Below are 20,188 nucleotides of genomic sequence, written 5' to 3'. Positions count from 1 at the left end.
ATTCATCGCCCTTTTTGTGTAGCGGGCAAATGATCCCAATACACCACTCTTCTGGGATTTGTTCCTCATTCCAGGCTCTCAAGATAGAATAGAAAAAAATTAACTTGGGAAAGGTTACTACAGGAGCAATTTTTTTATAAATTGGATTTGAGCTTTTCGTGAGAGCTGTATGTGATTTCTGCGGTTTGACTCCCCGTTGAATAATTTTGGTTTTTAGAAAAACCATTTTGTTGACGACGTTTCGGCAACGTCACACTTGCCATTGTCAAGTGAGATTAGCTCTGCAGATTGATTTATACGTTTTTGTGTAGAATTGGTTTCCATGCAGTTGGAAGTCTTTGGGAATCATCTTTTGTGTTGTATTTTATGTTGTAAAAATGTAAACATTTTTGATGTTTTTTAATATCTATTGCTTCCCTGATTACACGTTTGGTGTTTTCTTTGTATAGCAGCATATTATCAAAATTTCATTACTCACAGAAGAAATAATAATAACTTCTGAAATAAAATTCTGCAGCGAACGTGTTAAGTCTGCCCACGAGCATTTTGAGGTATCGATGGTAATAATTGATAATGAAGAATCAAAAATTACATGGCACTAAAGAATACATTGTTTAGAATATTTTCATATTATTTGCTAAGTAAATATATATCGACTTAAATATCAAAAAACTTAGTGTAAAACCGTTAATAATATCCTATATTTTCTATTTCCTACACCAAACAAGAAATGACCCGTCTGTCATCTACCTGCACAAATAAAGAAAAAATACACTATAAAATTATAAAGCTTCTTACCTCTCCAGCTGTATCACAGAGCTCTACCCTCACAGGTTTACCATTCACCTGCACTTGAACTGCAAAAGAAAAAAAATGGCATAAGTCGGAACATCCAATGACTGAACGAGTCTAAAGCTCAGGTGTTCAAAGGTTGTTTATCTAGAGGGTAGCGACAAATTACAGCAGTACATACAACAGGTAACAAATTGAAAAAAAAAATTATATGCTTCTTATACGAGGTACCACATAATGTTTTTATTGCACAAGATATATAAACAAAAAATAAACAAAAAATAAAGACATATATTATATTATAATATATAATATAAGCATGTATTATGTGAATAAAAAACTAGAGAAAAAATATTTAATTATTACAAATATTTTATCTTTAAACAAAAATGGGTTATAGTTTTAGTATTCGCCCCATATAATTGGGTTTGGACATTCTTAATGTCTTGTTTTCAATATTCTGATATTTTGACATAACTTGGTCCTTGTTTGTTGCTTGATGTTTAACATTTGCATCCGTTTTCTAGTTTTATATAACTCAATTTTTAAGTTTTTCACTAGTAATAGCAAAACATATAGAAACAGTCCAAAAAAGCAGGTACTTTTTAACGAGAAACCATATTTTGACGTGACAACGTCTTAAATTAGGTTGTGGCTCGGAGTCACTCATGAAAAAGTGTAACGCCCGCTCACGTCTGTTACGATGAGTCACCGAACGAGAGAGAGGCCCGCCGGACCGGCGAATGCCTTGCGTCTCTCTCCCACTCAAACATGATCGGTCCGCTGCGCGCGCAGCACTAGAGAATTAGACGCGTTGAATCGGTGCGTGCTTGTGTCTCTGTCTTTCTCGAGCGTTCTTGGCGTTGGAAAACCGAGAAAGCGTCATAATACAAGTTCACACGTGTGGTTAAAGTATCGTCAGCTGTGTCTGTAGTGAAAATGTGGAGTGCTTAGATTCGTCATTTACAACAACTACAACAATAAAGGTAAATAATTGTACACTAATATTTCATTATCGTAAACTATGATTGATTGATTAATTGTTAGATTGACACAAAAGTTGAGAAACTGAGTTTACAGGTTATGTCATACTATTGACAAATGTTGATAGTGTTAAGTAAATTATTAGTTTAAATCACTCTGCAATCAATCGTAATTCAGTCGATTGAGAAGAAACAGCGCGTTTCAACTGCAAACAACTATTGTGCAATTTAATAATATTCATATCAATAAATATTCTACCGAGAAAAAGACGTTGTCACGTAAAATCTTCGCCCGTAAAACCGACTTTACAGGCAACCGATTTTTGTTTTAAAAATAAAAGGTCCAGAAGAACTTCTAGTGCAGTTGTCATTAAAACCATACAAACAAGCTGAATTTTGCTAAAAATGTAAAATTTGGGAGCCCCAAAAAGATGCAAAAAATTTACTGCTAATACCTCACGGCTTCTCCATAAAAAACGCCACCTTGTAGGAGGGAATCGATTTATTAAGAATCTGTATGCCGAAGAAAAAAATGAACTGATTAACTTTTAAATACCTACAAATATGCTACTAAATTTAGTTATATTTAGTCCTGCCACAAGCAAAACAAAACTCCTATTTCGAGTATAACCTACAACAGCAAACATTTAAGCAAGCTTTTTTATATAATACATCAGATTGTTGTACAATACAGATAAAATGAGTTCAAGGGCAAGTCGTATAATGCAGGCTGCCGTATGCAGCGACCAAAATGAGCAAATCAACGAAGTATATCAATGATTGCTTAAAATAAATTTATTTTAAAAAGAAGCCAGAAGGGAGTGAGGAAACATAGTTTCCTCACTCCAATTAAAAAAAGACAGGTCCCAGGCAGGACTGCGACAAAAGATTTTCTGGAAAGTGAACCAAAAGAGGCGAGCAAAATAATGGTATTCTCGAAATAGAAAATAATTGCTGGGAAAAAATTCCCTTTCAAGAGAAACAAGTAGTCATTATTATTGTGTTCTTACACCAGCAAAAAGGATATAGATCCTAATGTGTCAAATACTACTAATACTGAGTCTGACGCGACAAAAGATTTAATGCAAAATGAGCATGTGAAAGAAAATAGAGAAGGCTGTTTAGCACTTTATAATCTTCAAAATGTCAATAATTTTGATGCTGTTGAAAGAAATATACAATCGTTCCTTACAAATACCCAACAAATTGATCCTGATGTTCAGTATGCATAGGGACTGCGAAAGCACGGCCTATCGATCCTTTTGGCTTAAAGAGTTTTCAGCAAGAGGTGCCAGAAAAGTCACAGGAATAACTGGCTTGTGGCGGTCAAGCGTTCATAGCGACGTCGCTTTTTGATCCTTCGATGTCGGCTGTTCTTATCATTGCGAAGCAGAATTCCCTAAGCGTTGGATTGTTCACTCATAGACAGGGAACGTGAGCTGGGATTAGACCGTCGTGAGACAGGTTAGTTCTACTGATGACTCGTCGTTGCGATAATAATCCTACTCAGTACGAGAGGAACCGCAGGTTCGGACATTTGGCTGACGCACTTACTAGAGCGGATAATAGTGCGAAGCTACCATCCGTGGGATTATGCCTGAACGCCTCTAAGGCTGTATCCTTTCTAGTCAAAGGTGGCAACGATATCTCTTGAAGTTCCGAAAGTCGAAAGGATCCAAATAATGTGACGTACTAGACAATCGTAGTTAGCTAAAAATAAAGAAAAAGGATCCATGTAACATTTCCTTCTTATATAACAACGCCATTTACATCATAACCATTTAAATATTTTTATAAAACTTCTTTCTCTCAGACAGCTTTCAAGGCAATCGATAATCTTAAAAGACCACATGGTAATGCTAAACGCCTTCAAAAGCTTGCACCTAATCGAACAAAGTTGCCGACGTTAAAAAAAGTTTACAATTCGAAACGACCAGTTTTTGGCGAAGAAAGGATTATTCCAAATTATGTGTTGATTTCAAGGTGTTGATGTCAATTTATGATTCATTCTGTTGAAATATCCAACAAAAAATTAAAAAAATTAAAATTTAATATTTTTTATAATAAAAATCATTACTCGAGTATGTTGTATTTTTAAGTTCTTTGTTCTTTTTAAGTTACGTACATCCATGTCATTTAAAGCTTAAAAAAAACGAACTCTTCTTAAAAACACTGTAATTTACAACAACGTAAAACACTGCAATTTACAATTAAGTATCACTATAACAACAGAGGAGCTATAATATTACTACTCATCCAAAATGATAACAAAACTCAACTAACAGTCTGACACAGTGGAACAGGGCTACAAATGCGCATGTACCACTTCTCTTCCAAGCCCTACTCTTAGTTGGCTTAGAGGAGTAACTTGTCACTAGAACGCAGCACCTGTTAGAGTTATCGCTTAGATTTCTTTACCTCCAAATAGAATGAGAGATTTCCAGTTCGGCGAAGCAGTTATCTCAATATTTACTAAAAGTCACTTAGATCCCTTTACTTCTAGGGTCCTCAATTGTTTTTAATAAACTATTATTCAAATAAAAATTCATTAACTAAACAACATAATTTGACGAGATTTCTCTACTGCACTTTCTCAACTATTCACCAACGGTCGCTACCCATCTCCAATTGAAACCCGTTAAACAGGTAATGGCTAAACAGCTTAAAATGAGAACATCTGTTGTTAGGAATGAATTAATTGATCACACAACAAAAGTAAAGGATAAGAATGTATGTTTACTAAAAAGTCTTACCGTTCTACAAGTAATCCTAGTCAAAAGGAAGTCTTATTTCAATTTAAAAACGTGATATTTAGAAATTAATAAGAGGTATCTAAGTAGGTACTTAAAAATACGTTGATTGTTCCAAATATCTATTTATTTATATAAAAGGCTAGGACACGTCACACTATTTGTCCCGTAAGGTAACTACGCCACCTAGGAAAGAAATCTGAACTAACGACATCTGACATTTCAAACATATTTTGTTCTTGAAACAATACGTTTAACTATTAATAATACTAATATGTAATATTAATATTACATATTAATATAATTAATAATACGATTATTTATTCGCAAAATTGCCAAAAATATTGGTTGCTGTAATTTTAACATACTATGATTTAAACAAAATAATTTAAAGCTTAATAATAAAATACCGAATAAGAAATTATTTGGAAGATAAATTATTGTGTTTTTTATTATATTGTAGGTTATCGCGAAATCAAAAATGTTAGCTAAATATTGTTGTTTAATGTGGGTGAGAGACATCCGGTATTGGAAGATTTAATGAAATCGAAGTTGTGTAATATTTAATAATTAAGAAGAATGGAGTATTTAATGGTTATAAACTTGCGCGAATATAATATTTGAAGCAGAATCGACTATTTTAATTTTTAATTTAAATAGTTGTTAATAAAAGATTGTATAATTCTGCTCTGTAATATTCTGCTTCTTTTTCTTTATTTAGTTTAATCATTCAATCCATCACTAAATTCTCAGTGTTAATATCAATTCCTCTGTACAGGTAATGATTTTCAAAACAATTGACGACATTGGAATGGATGCGCGCGAACAGCTACCTGCTTTATAGCTAACCAAATCATCAAGCCTTCAAGTTATCAAATAATAACACATCGAGAAGTGTTTTTTACGGTAAACAGAAACTTTTTATTGAAAAAACAATTCGTGAAAAGGATTTTAACGGTCGAGGAAAAAATGAAAATTGTTGTCTGGCATGTGAATGGATTATCAGACAACATGATTAGACAACAATTTGTAAATATGTTTCCAAATAGGCCGGCTCCATCACGATCAACAATTCAGTCTATTATACGTAATTTTTTTACTTATGGATCCGTGTTCGATCCAAGAGGAGTTCGTAGACGAAGGGAGGTAAATCCAGATTTGGAACTAAGGGACACTTTGATTTGTGCAAGTATTGAGCAAAATCCTACCCAATCAACACCTCGTCTCGGAGAACAATGTGGAATTCCAAGATTTAGAGTAGGTGAAATTTTGTAAAGACATCGATACCGTCCCTATAAACTTAATAAATCCAACGAACAATTCCCTGGGGATCAATATAGACGTTTAGAATTTTGTCAAACTGCAATGGAAATGTCACATCAAGATACATTTTTTAGAGAACGTTTTGTTCACCGATGAATGTACGTTTTCATTGCATGGCCATCACAATTCAATCAATGCTAGGTATTGATCTCGAGGAAATCCTCGTCAGATTTATGTCGCTCGTACCCAGCGTCTTCGAAAAGTAAATGTTTGGGGAGGCATAATAGGGAATCATGTCATTGGTCCATTTTTTATAGACGGTATGTTGACTGGGCGGAAATACTTGGAACTTCTGCAAAATGAAATTGTCCCAGCCCTTTGTAATTTACCAATACCTTTCGATTCCATATGATTTCAACACGATGGTTGTCCTGCACATAATTCTCGCATCGTCAGTGAATATCTCAGTGCGACTTTTCCTAATCGTTTGATTAGTGGCCACGGATATTTTTTTATTTTTGTAGAATTTTTACTTATTTAAACATTCTTTAAAAGTTTTTACTTTATTTTCGAAAGTACGACGATACTATTTTGTCAATAATATATATTTACAATATATATATATATACAATATTTGTTTTAACTTTAGTTTTTGTTTAGTTTTGTTTAGTGATTCAAACGATCTTTGCATAATTTCGAATTACTAAAAAAAAAAAAAAGAAGAAAACCACATGTGGGTTTTGAACTCTAATCGTCTGCGATGTCTGTATCGCAATGTCGAACAGACGTTAAAACTTTAGATTAAATAATCACTACACATTTTTGCTTTATTGTGGTCACTCAGTTTTTACTTTATGCGAAATTAAAAAATGGAAATACGTCACACAACATTCGACGTTACGTATAATAATTATGACCGAGGTGATTTAGCTCGAATCTAACGTCTAAAGGTGTGAGACTGTCGTTAGTGGTCGTCATCTCTTTATTTCACAAGGTAACTGTGTTTTCTATCTCTTACGTTAAAAAGCCGGGTGGTAAGACACTCATCACTGTATATGTTACTTGCAATGTACATTGTTAACCGCTAATTCTTAACTCGACGTAAGATAATTTGGAAAACGGCTATGACTTCCCTCAAGGCAAGGTCCAGACTAGTTTTTAAAAATTACAGCGTTAAGAGCAGACGGTATAACCGAAACTTTAATTATAGAGATTCGCTCGCGATATTTATGCAATAACTGTCGGAACAATTAGCTGTTTTGCACAAAAAAGGTAATTTACTTATTACTATATATATACTAATACTAATAATAATAATACTAATATGTATTTGAATTATATTCACATTAAACACATTGTAAACCTTCACCACTGGTATTTGAAAGAAACGTTCTCAGAATGATATCTGTCCCTCATAGAGATGAATCTAAATTAATTTTTACAATTCTCATTTAATTAACAGTATATATAGTATCAACTTTTTTACTTAATTAAGGTTATAGTTTTTTGCTTAATTAATTTAATTTTGATTTTAACATAATACCTAGGTACTGTAGCCTGATGATGGGGCATATATTGTTAGCCTCGAAACCGGTAGCCTAAAATTCTATAACAATAAAAAACTACTTAAAATTGTGGGCATTTACTCATCTCCTAGGCATTAGTATTCTGGACTCACATTGGCAACCTATTCATCATTAGAAATATGTCTCTCTTATCGTATTTCCATTACTGAGGATCGTGACATCTTCCAATATTCCTAGCAATTTTTTTCCAGTGGTCTCCGGTAACTATCGTCACCTCTGCGAACCACGTGACTGAAAAATTGCAGAACACAGAATGCATAAAAGGAACACACCCTGCCTATGCAAATATGGACGCTTGGTCATGAAGAAACCGAACGAATAAACTATTTCTCCCATTACCACTCTTTCCAAGGATGTAAATATATACACCAGCGAAGTGTTGACAGCTTTGCCAATGTTTCTAAATATTCAACGAACTTGTTTAACCATTCGCAATAAGCAGAAGGTATATTGTTACGGAAGCAAATTTTATGGAACCATCTTACTTTTCAAGTTTTCACATTGGCGAAGCTTACACAATAAAAATGACCCCGGTAAGCGCGAGTAAAAATTTACTTCTGACATTTAACATTGTTTTCATTCGCTTTCAGTCCAGTTTGTAGATGAGTCACCTTCAATTGAAAATTGTTAAAGTATATCCTGCTATACTCCCAAAGCTGTAGTTATAGATCGTCAGATGACAATATTATTTTGTGCACAGTATCTATGTTTTCTGGAACAAAAACTGATTTTAAATATAGTCAGTAAAAGAATTGCAGGTTCTATTGGATAATATTATAGTTAGTAAAAAAGAGGCTGGACTAACTTTAAACAAGCAAGTAAGAGTGGTTATGGATTAAGGCAAACTCGTTGCCATCGAGAATTTAAACCACGATTAAAAATTTGTAAAGACATTAACGGTGAAATTCTATATGATAAAAACTCAGTTCTTAAGAGATGGGCACAACATTTCAGCGAACATCTAAATATAAACGATATTGAAAGAGGTTACAACATAGACAATCAACAAAATCAACGTCAACTACACAGTGAAGACCCAACAAGAGAAGAAGTGTCAAATGCCAAATGTATAAAATAGGTAGTGATCAACTTTTTGCACCAATCCATACACTAATAGTACTTATATGGCTGAACGAATTGGTACCAGATGAGTGGCTAAAGGGAATAATATGTTCGCTGCACAAAAAAAGGTGATTAACTGGAGTGTAAGAACTATAGAGGCATTACTCTGTTAGCATCTGCGTATCAAATCTTCAGCAATGTATTGTTTGAAAGATATTGTAGGTCAATATCAATGCGGATTTACTGCTGGAAAGTCAACTACACATCAAATTCAAGCACATAGGCAGACTCTACAAAAGTCACTAAAATATAACATAGATACACACCCTGTCTTCGTCGACTTCAAAGCAGCCTATAACAGTGTGAAAAGAGCTGCATTATATAATGCACCTAAGCTCATGCGTTAGAATTGAAGAAGAAAACTCTACGTTCTTTGACATTAATAAAGGTCTAAGACAGGGGGACTTCTTCTTCTTCTTCAGGTACCATCTCCGCTAGGGAGGTTGGCAATCATCATAGCTATTTTAATTTTTGAGGCAGTAGCTCTAAAAAGTTGTTTTGAGCTGCATCCAAACCATTCTCTCAGGTTCTTGAGCCATGAAATTCGTCTTCTTCCGATGCTTCTTCTGCCATCTATCTTTCCTTGCATTATGAGTCGCAGGATGCCATACTTCTCGCCCCGTATTACATGTCCGAGATACTGTAGCTTTCTTTCTTTAATTGTTAGTTCAACTTCCTTCTCTTTACCTATTCTTCTCAGTGCCTCATTGTTCGTAACTCTATCTACCCAGGAAACCTTCATAATTCTTCTATAGGTCCACATTTCAAAGGCGTTAAGTCGTCTCATTGTGTCTAGATTTAACGTCCATGATTCCACTCCATAGTATAGTACACTGTATACGTAACATTTTTAGACAGGGGGACGCGCTGGTGTATCTCCTCTTTAATATTGCCTTGGAAAAGGCAATCAGACAATTAAATATTAGAATTAATGGAACTATTTTTAATAGATCGACACAAATTCTCGCATTCGCTGACGATATAGTTATAGTGGGCAGAAGTATGAGAGACACGGTGCAGTGTTTTACAAGATGGCCTGAAGGTCAGAAGATAAAGGGAAGTTGCCATGAAGATCCACAACGGATCGTCAAGCCACTTATGATGATGATCAACATTTAATAACGAGAAAAGTACTTTGTAGCAATAAAAAAATCCGAAGTAAAAATTGAAACATAAAGTAAAGCAAATTTTCAATTAAAAATAGTCGATATCTCTAGTGAAAACATCAGATGTAACCTGACAATGAGTCAGTAATACGAAAACTCAACGTAAGTAATGCCTGTCATAATAATTTTTAAAGTTTATTTAAATGTTAGAGTTAAAATGCTCTCTGTGGCATTTATAAATGGAAATTTTTTGTAGGGATTAAAGTGTAAAATTATCTTTGGAAAAGAAAGTTAATTTCATACTTTGCATAATATTTATCACCAATTTAACAAGAGCATTGACTTGAAACCAAATGAAATTCCCATCATATTTCTTTAAGTCGTCATAAAAAATCGTATAAGGTAAAAGTTAAATCCATTGCTAAATATATATTCTGTATAGGAATAAAAACAAAAGGATTAATAATTTATCTAAGTAGGTCAAATATATCATGCACCTTCTACTAATTATCTTACAAGATTTATTGCTTTTTGTACAATTTTGTAAACATTACTCATTCGCCATTTAACAATAGAATATTATACAATATATATGTACATAAACAAGCTCAACTACACTATGTACAAAAAGTGAAAAGTGTTTAAGAAACAATAAATCATTTTATTTGAGTAACAATTAACTCCACATATAAAAGATTTATTTTTTTAATTTCTATTAAAAAGTTAAAAAAAAATTTTTGTCTATAAAACGTTTTTAGTAGGTCAAACAAAAGTTGTAGATCTTAAAAAGTTCTTTAACTAGCGAGTTTCTAAGTTAAAATACATAAACAGCTGACCGAGATAATTGCAAAAAACCCTAATTTTTGCAGTAAATGTAGCGGCTGCCCAAAAACTTACATCGGTCAAACTGGTAGAACTTTTAACAAACGTATAGCAGAACATAAAAGAGCTTTCAATAATAGAAAAATAGCTTCTACGTATGCAGTTCACCTTCTATGCGTATTTCGCAGTCACTTTGCAGTAGGAAAAGCATTTTAAAATTAGGTGTGATTAATATTTAACTAAATATATATTTCCTTATTTTCTTTACTTATTCACGTAAACTACTCTGATAAAATTAGTACGATTTAAGTTTATGTATTGTTTTCACCTAAAATTGCTGTTTAATTATTACGACTATTAGTGTAACTACCTTTATACAGCCTAATGTTTATCAAAGAGAATATTAGGTAGTGGTACAAGAAAAATTAAATCTAAAAGAGATTATGTTTAGAAAATTGTTAGTCCGTTTTTATTAGTGTATGCTTTTAAATTGTTATTCAACAATTGTCATTGTGTTAGTTTTATTATTTTGTCATAGAGAATATTGTGAAACAGAACATGATCTCCGAAAAAGGGGAAAAATACTAGGTTACGAACTGCTGGGTGCTACCTATCATCAAACATACGGCACAGCCACATACATAAAAACAAAAATAGAAAACGCATCGCTTGTTACCACCTCCTCTGATGACAACATACAAACTGTTGTTACAAAAGTCGGCAGCATCACAATCACCAACGTCTATAAACCTCCAGGCAAGCAATGACCAACGCACGTTCTAGAAACTTATACCCATCCAGCGGTGTATGTAGGAGATTTCAAAATAGTTATCACGAGCAGGGTCAATACAGGGAGAATGATATAAATGGGGATGCCTTAGTAAAATTCCTATGCCTCATTTTTGATGCTAAAGACAAAAGCACATTTAAATCAGCTGCATGAAACAGAGCGTACAACCCCGACTTATATTTCGTATCAAGTGACCGTAACAACGCCCCTCTGGCGACTACAAGAAGTATTCTTCCAGATTTTCCACACAGCCAGCATCGCCCAGTCATTGTAAAGCTGGGCATACAAATTCCCCTAATTAAGTCAATTTCAAGACCAAGATGGAACTTTTCACGAGCAGACGGGGGAAGTTCGCTTTCGACCTTGATAAGTGCCTGAGCTGGATACCTCCTATCACTAACAACTATGGTAGTTTTGTCGGGGCTGTTATAAGCACAGCTAAGAAGAGTATGCCTAGAGGTTATCGAAAAGAATATATTCCGGGATGGTGTCAATATAGTGATATATTATACCAGAACTTTCTTGAAACTGAAGACCAAGAGATCGCAGATGAACTTATTCATAGTCTGAATGCAACACAACAACAAAAATGGACTAAGACAAAAGAAAACCTAAACTTTAAAAAATCAAGTCGGAAAACCTGGGCCCTAATAAGGAAACTTGGAGATGGTAAAAGCTTTCAACGACGGAAAGCAGTTATAAACCCAAACTTAGTGGCATCTCATATTTTTTCGACATCAAGAGCTACCAGAGATAAAGCTCACGCACGAGACATAAAGAAACATTTAGAAACCTTGAAATCGTAATCAATCGAGACCGAACACTCTCGCTCTTTCACAATTGAAGGAATACACATCGCCCTTAAAAAGGTTTCCCCGGGTAAAGCTCCAGGTTTCGACCCCGAATTCATACTCAATTGCGGGAAATACACAAAAACCTGGCTATCACATCTCTTCACAAACATAATTCAGACCGGCAGAGTCCCACGGGAATTGCAACACTCAAAAGTCATAGTCATACTAAAACCGGGTAAACCAGCTAACAACCCAAAAAGCTATTGATCAATTGCTCTACTGTCTATAGTGTATAAACTACTCTAAAAACTAATTTTTAACAGAATAAACCCAACAATCCTCAAAGCTATACCAATTGAGCAAGCAGGTTTTAGACCAAATCGATGTTGCACAGACCAGGTACTCACATAGAAGCCGGCTTTCAAAGAAAACTAAAGAGTTCTGCTGCGTTCATAGATTTGTCAGCAGCTTTCAACACCCTCTGGCGAAAAGGAATGATTTATAAACTCGTATGCACTATTCCTTGCAAATTCACCACTAGATTAATATAAAATATGCTCACCGACAGAGTATTTTAAGTAACTATAGGATCCAAAGTAGGCACCCACAGAAAACTCAAAAATGGTCTGCCACAAGACTCGGTACTCGCACCACTGCTTTTTAGCCTTTACATCGCAGACATACCGACAAAAACAACAACAAAGTTTGGATATGGTGATGACTGGACTTTATTAACCCAAACAAAGTCACTAGAAGAAGCTGGAGAGATTCTTACGGAAGACCTAGAGGTTATGGGAAATTACTTTCAAAAATGGAAATTTCGCCCCAATGCCTCCAAGACCGAAGTAACCTGCTTCCACCTAAACAACAATCTGGCATCAAGAACCCTTAACGTCCTCTTTGATAAAACACAACTCAACCACAATAAAAATCCAAAATATCTAGGCGTGGCCTTGGAGAGAACGTTGAGCTTTAGAGAACATTTAAGTATAGTTGCTGAGAAACTAAAAACCAGAAATAACCTCATTCAGAAGCTCTGCGGCACAACATAGTCATCCACACTCAGGTTTTCAGGCTTAGCTCTTCTTTATTCCGTAACTGAATACTGCGCGCCAATATGGATCAACAGTGCCCACGTTAAAAAGATAGATGTCCAGCTAAATAACACCATGAGAATGATCGCTGGAATAATTAAATCTACACCAACACATTGTCTACCAGTGCTGAGCGGCACCACATATTCGCCGACTCAATCTATTTACGAAAGAATAATATAAAAAGATCCTTAGCAACACGGCGCTGTCGATTCATAACTATATACAAAAGTCGACTGCGCTCCAGATAATCTCCAATACAAACTGCAGAATCAGCCGCAGCCACAGAGTCCAACATGATAACCAAATGCATCCATGAATGATCGGCAGCTCAACCAAATACCGCCATACCTTGCATCACAGAGACACCTCCTGAATTTGACCAACCACGTATGACCTGGTGCACACTACACACAAACTAGAAATGGTGCAAGCTACCATCACCGTCATGCAGCTGCGGCGAGGTCCAATCTATTAAGCACATAACGTAGGAGTGCCACAAGCACGAGAGCCTACGAGGGCAGTTCACAAGCCTTCCTGTTTGTGACGATCGAGTCGATTAACTATATAAACAACCTCGAAGTTTGCCTATAGACTGGGCATGATTTAAGTATTTTTATATCTAGTCAATTTTAACGTTTATTGTAATGTTTATTGTAATATTGTAGATGTGTCGAAATGCCATACGCTAAATAAATAAATAATCTCCACAACGATGAGCACATATTACAAAAAGCTTCTTAACAAACAGTAAACTGAGGCGACACATGTAACAGGTTATTTGTAGATTTGTGTTTAACGCGTTGGTATTTGTGTCCAGTGGTTCTTTAATTTTATTTTTACAGTCACTATCATCATCATCCAGCCCCATTTTCACATCCATTGTTGGATATGGGCCTCCTCCAAACGTCTCCAGTTCTCTCTATCTCTAGCTGCTGCAATCCAGTTTGTTTCTATTCTACTTAGGTCGTCGGTCCATCGGGTGGGTGGTCTGCCTCGACTTCGCTTGTCGGCTCTTGGTCTCCACTCCAATAATATCTTTGTCCATCTTCCGTCTTCCATTCTAGCAACATGTCCAGCCCACCTCCACTTTTGTTTATTGATTCGCAGTATAATATCGTCTACGCCAGTTCGTCGGCGTATCTCCTCATTTCTCACGCGATCTTTCAAGGTCAGGCTCAGCATTGATTTCTCCATTCGCGTTTGTGTTACCCTCAGTTTTTCGGCAGTAGCTTTCGTTAAAGTTAGGGTCTCTGCTCCGTAGGTCAAGACTGGTAAGATGCATTGGTTAAATGCCTTCCTTTTCAGGTGAATGGGGGTATTTGTTTTAAAAATGTCTCTCATCCTTCGATATGCCGCCCATCCCAACGTGATTCGTCTATTTAGCTCGCAGGTTTGGTTGTCTCTGGTTATTCTGATTTCATGACCCAAGTATGTGTATTTATCGATTAATTCTACCTTGTTGTTATTGATCTGTATGTCTTCGCTGGGAACCATATTGGTCATCATTTTGGTTTTCTCGAAATTTATCTCCAGCCCAGTTTCTTGTAGTATGTAATTCAGTTCTTGGAGCATGTCACAGTCACTATACTTCATTCAAAACCAAGATTGTTGGATCGTTGTTATCCATCGATGGATGTGTCCAGATAGAATTTAATTTTTAGCCGATGACAAGCTGCTTAAAATGCAAGCTTAAATTGTATATATCATAGTCATCTGATCTCCGTGTTAATTTTTCACAATAACTGTTTTAGTCTCTTTTGACTGGATTAAAAATAACGATCGTTTCATTTCAATGTACGTGACGATGGTATAAAATATAAATTATTTTCAGTGGGTACGGTAAAGAAGAGCTATCAAAATTTCATCACAACCTGTTTCTTCAACTGTTACCGTTTCTAATAAATCTGTGACAGCGAATCAACACGAAACCATAAGAAACAAAATTCATCTAATAACTTTTGATCTTGAGAAATGTTGAGAACTAGATGTGCTAACAGACATAAGGTTGTTCGAGAAACTTGTGATTATTTGTAAATGTCAAGTGGATAGTTCACTAAAAATGTATTATACCGATATTCTAAAGTAAAGGTGTGGTAGAAATTAAAATTAAAGATAAATACCTGGTTACATAAAAGACATTGGATAAAGCTTGTAAATTGTGGGAAAGTTAAAACTGATGAAATTGGTTTATGTAAAATAAAAGCGAGTAAACTTTAAATATCTTATATAATATAAGTTAGGTATAAACAAAGGAAAATTTTTCCAACCGCAAATATAATAAAACTCTTATATCGGAAAAATTTGTTTTATACTCTTGCTTTATACTTAATGATAGTGGACAAGTTAAATGTAATTATAAGTTCAAATTGATTCTAATTCCCTTTGTCCGATTCTTCTCGATCGACAATGATAAAATAAAATGAACGTGTGGAGTAAAATAAAGTTTTACTGACAGCTACTGAATTATTACACTTTAGTTGTTGTTGAGGTAAAAAATTTATAATAGACCGCGTCCGAAATTAGTCCCGAAGCTATATTTATAATCTCACTAAAATGCTACTATTTATCAAATAAGTGTATTGCCCTCTGCATAGAATAAAAACCTTTTACTTTTGAAAGCTGGCAAATATAAGTTTCCAGCATTTCCTCAATAAAATATTAGGTAAGAGTTTGTAGAAAGTTGAACAAACTGTAATTAATCTACTAATCGATATGTTTCACAATATACACGGTGAAACTATGATGATTTAATAATAAATGAAAAAGAACTGCTTCAAACATGGCAAGAATATTTTAAGACTTTACTAAACATACATCAAGAGGAAGAACGTGGAGAAAATATATATTTTGGGGTGGACCTACCGGTAGAAGACCCCAAAATAGATGAAACATTGCAAGCAATTAACAAATTAGAGAACGGAAAAGCTCCAGACTCTGACAATATACTGGCTGAATTCCTTAAGTACGGAGGAGAAACTCTAAATAGACAAATACACAAACTAATAACACTTATATGGAAAGAAGAGAAAATACAACTAAATGGCACGAAAGTGTAATAATCCCCATCCATAAAAAGGGAGACAAAACCAAGTGATCTAATTATAGAGGCATCTCCCTACTTAATACGACATATAAAATCTTTCGAACATCCTATTAAGTAGGCTGACACTTTACTCTAAGACAGCTGCTTGAAAAAGGATGGGAATTCAATAGAACTATCCATAATCTCTTCATAGATTTCCGGCAAGCGTACGACAGCATTAAAAGTGATCAGATGTGGAATGCAATGGCAGAACTTTCAGTTCCAAAAAAACTTATCCAGCTTGTTAAGTTATGTATGAATAGCTGTAGATCCAGAATACGGATAGGTAACAAACTCTCAGAATCTTTCGAAATAAGCAGTGGCCTAAAACAAGGAGATGCGCTGTCACCTCTCCTCTTTAATATCATCCTGGAGAAAGTAATAAGAGCAGCACAACTTAAAACAGAATTACTGACAGTAAATGGACCAAAATTACTACTAGCATACGCAGATGACATTGACATTGTGGTAAACACAGTCACCGATGTGAAGGAGACTCTTAATAAATTGGAGGTAGAGGCAAAGAAAACTGGTTTAAGAGTAAATGAAGAGAAAACCAAATACATGTGCGTCAACAGACAAAAGGGACGAGATAGAATAGGGCAAAATGTTACAATAACAGTTAAATAATATGGGAGGAAGTCCCCCACAGGAAGAAGGCCCTTAGGACGTCCACGAATGCGATGGAGAGACAATCTATGGTCAGATCTAAGAACAATGGTGCTCCCCACTGACCCAACTATTTTGGACGACAACCGTTCAAGATGGAAGCAAGTGCAGTCAGCCAAAACCCACCCTGGGTTGTAGTGCTACGAGAAGAAGAAGAAACTAACAAATTTAGGAAATTAAGATCAATGTGAGATTACAAATTAATGAACTAATTTGTGATTGAACAATAGAAATAAAAAGATCGTTTGTGAGTGTTTGCCAAATTTTTTCTATATATGTATTCAGGAGATTTCATATATTAACCATATCATTCAGAAACATTAAACCAAAGCACCGTCTCATCATTTCTGTTCAGAAAAGCTATTATGATATTTATAAGATTGGGAATCAACGACTTCGTCCGCTGCGCCTTTTTATCTCGTCCCATTCCCTTTGCACACCATTACTTTCTTATTTTTTAAACGTTCTGTTTCTCTTCATTTCTTCTCTTGTATATTTTTTCTCTTTCTTTTACTAGCACGTGCATCGGAATACTTCTTCTTCTGCTTCAGTGCCTTATCCGGTCCGGATGTTGGCGATCATCAAGGCTATCATGGTTTTGTTGACTGCTCTGCGAAACGGCTCCGCTGAGGTCATCCCAAACCATTGTCGGAGATTTTTCAACCACGAGATATGACGGCGTCCCGGTCCTCTTCTGCGAAATACTTTACCCTGCATAACGAGTTAAAGAATTCGATATTTTTCCTCGTTCCGCATCACGTGGCCGAGGTACTCAAGCTTACGTTGTTTGATTAAATTAAGCACTTCTTATTGGAATACACCCGGTGATAACTCCCAGCGCCTCTGCAAAGACTGTTCTGTATGCACATGCTACCCTCAATAGACTCTTCCTATCTGCTCGGGTGAGCTGCTTTCTGTACTCCTTTATTAAAACTGTAGAACTCCAGACAGGAGCGGCCTACAGGACGATCGATTGCACAACAGAATAAATGGCCTTCCTCCACTCAGCTTTGAGCCCTCTGATGTTGGGCATAATCTCCCACCAACGCGGCTGATCTCACCGCAGCTCTTTTGAGTCCGTCCTTACGTGCTCCCCATACCTTCCGTTTTGACTTATAGTCACCCCCAAACACCTCACGCATTTCTTTGGAACCACTCTGTTTCCTGCACATTCGAATGTTATCCCGTCCTTTTTCCTTAGTCTCTTGAGTACTATAGCCTCGGTCTTACCGGCAGCCAGTTTTAGCTCATGCATTTTTATCCATTCCGCGACTTGGTCGCATGTATGCTGTGCACCAAAGATAAGGTCTTCCCTGTCCCGCACCACTACGGGAAATGCGAAAGGGGTTACACCCTCTTCGTATTGTTGGCTCACAAACCCGTTAGATCCCAAGTTCCACAGCGTGGATCCTAGGACCGGCCACTGCGGCACTCCAGCCGTCACGTCTTTACTTGGGACAACTTTAGACTGGAAACAGTCAACTGTATGGAACTTTAGAAGGCAATGAGAAATTACTCAGATACAGTCTCTGATTTTACATTGAATGTAAAATCGTATGCAAAGGATTGCTTGTATTAAGAACCTCGTTATTGGTTTAAATAACACAACGGCATGATTGTTAAGACCTGTTTAGAGCTTAGAGTTTAGAGCTGAAAAATAAATTGACATAATAAACGTTAATATGCGAAATCGATAGACAGAAAAAAAGAAGAATATATAGGCTGTCCTGACATTTTTCAGATTTTCTGAAACGATCCAGTGTAGCTAAGTTTCCCTCAGTCCCTTACTTTGGGAATGCACCAGTACAACAAATATTAATTCTGAAATGGAGTACTACTAAACAATGCAAGTTAAAAAAGACGATGGTATCCTTCAACACCTACAGATGGTTGAAAATATCATCGTAGAAGCCAAAAAACTGATGGATCAAACGTATGAAACAAAACTGAAGAAGACAAGGTACCATGAGGTGCTCCAATAAAAATAGTTAATGTAAAGAGCTAACAAATTACACCTTAATGTTAAAGTGTAAACAATTTCTGAATTACTCACCATTTTCTACAATTTAAATTTGTATTTAAATATTTTTTAACAATAATATTTTAATTTATTATTTAATGAATTATTTTATGCTTCAAAGAACGCTTGAATAACCATTCATAATGGATTTCAAATGAACGTCACCCATTTAACTGAAATAAAATAGATTACCATGTTGAAATCGATGGTTTTTGTTTCTACTCTTAATAGTCGGAAATCAAGCAACAGTGGGGAGCATCCGTGAACTTTTGAAACTTGTAGGAATGGAATGATATAAGTTTAATGGGCAAATCTTTCTTCATTATCTCGAGAAAGTAGCAGAAGACATCGTTCAGGAAGCCATTAGGCCCGTTATCTTAAACGCTATTAGAAAAGAAGAAAAACTTTTGGTTAAATAGATATCTCCTGTTCTAGTTTTATCTATAAAATTCTTGAGGCTTTTTGTGTAGATGATTAAAAATTATCTCTCCACATCTATCATGAACACACATTTTTCGTAAAGAGCGATTATGTTTTAATGAAATAGTTTTAATTATTATTAACTGATTGTTAATATTAATTGACTTCAGACGTAGAAAAATATAAATATCGGATATCAGTAACAGAACAAACACTGATCTATATCTATATTTAGTATAAAGCTATAAAAAAAATTGTAAAGGCTGCGAAATTACTTAAAAATAAAGTATGTTATTGTTTAATTACCATCAAGTTTGTGTTATTTTTATTATGTTATAATAGGATTATTAGGATAGCCGATAGGACATTGGGATAGGGTCGCCTATATTGGAGTGGCTCCTAAATTGGACCCTTGCAGATTGAGAAAATATTAGTGCTTTTGTGATTATTATTTAACTTCCGATACAAAGATACTACTATTTACCGTTCAAGTAAGTAATCAAAACATTTATAATATTTTTATTTCTCAAGATTCATTAAAGAGGACATAGTTTAGGGATTATTTTAGTTTAGTTCTTGACAAATATATTTTTTATTTCAGAATGTCATCACGTGGTAAGTACAGCAAGTAGAGCAGAGAAGATTTAAGCAAAGCTATTTCCGCTTCTCGCAATGGTTCTTATGGGCTTAATGAATGTGCAAGGTTATTTAAAGTACTTAAGGCTACACTAAAAAGACATTTTGAAGGGAAAAACAAATGAACAAATAATACAATTAAAAAAATGGGGTTTACTGTATATAATGAAGAAGTTGAAGCAGAATTGGCTAAGCATATTTTGATTTTCAAAGAGCGAATGTTCGGGATCTACGGGCATGTCTCGGCCATACGAGA

General features: G+C 35.2%; 1 protein-coding gene across 1 annotated transcript in view; it reads right to left on the bottom strand.

Moving 5' to 3' along the window:
* The window catches only part of LOC140442050 (cdc42 homolog), a 177,853-nt gene that overhangs the window by 36,327 nt on the left and 121,338 nt on the right, over positions 1 to 20,188 (bottom strand). Inside the window, exon 2 of the mRNA XM_072533104.1 lies at positions 799 to 857. Within this exon, the coding sequence (XP_072389205.1) occupies positions 799 to 857 (59 nt within the window). The remainder of the gene's footprint in view (positions 1 to 798; positions 858 to 20,188) is intronic.

Source organism: Diabrotica undecimpunctata, chromosome 5, assembly GCF_040954645.1.
Source record: "Diabrotica undecimpunctata isolate CICGRU chromosome 5, icDiaUnde3, whole genome shotgun sequence".
NCBI lineage: Eukaryota > Metazoa > Arthropoda > Insecta > Coleoptera > Chrysomelidae > Diabrotica > Diabrotica undecimpunctata.
Note: the sequence above shows the minus strand (reverse complement) of the source record. Positions and strands in the feature narration are given on the sequence as shown.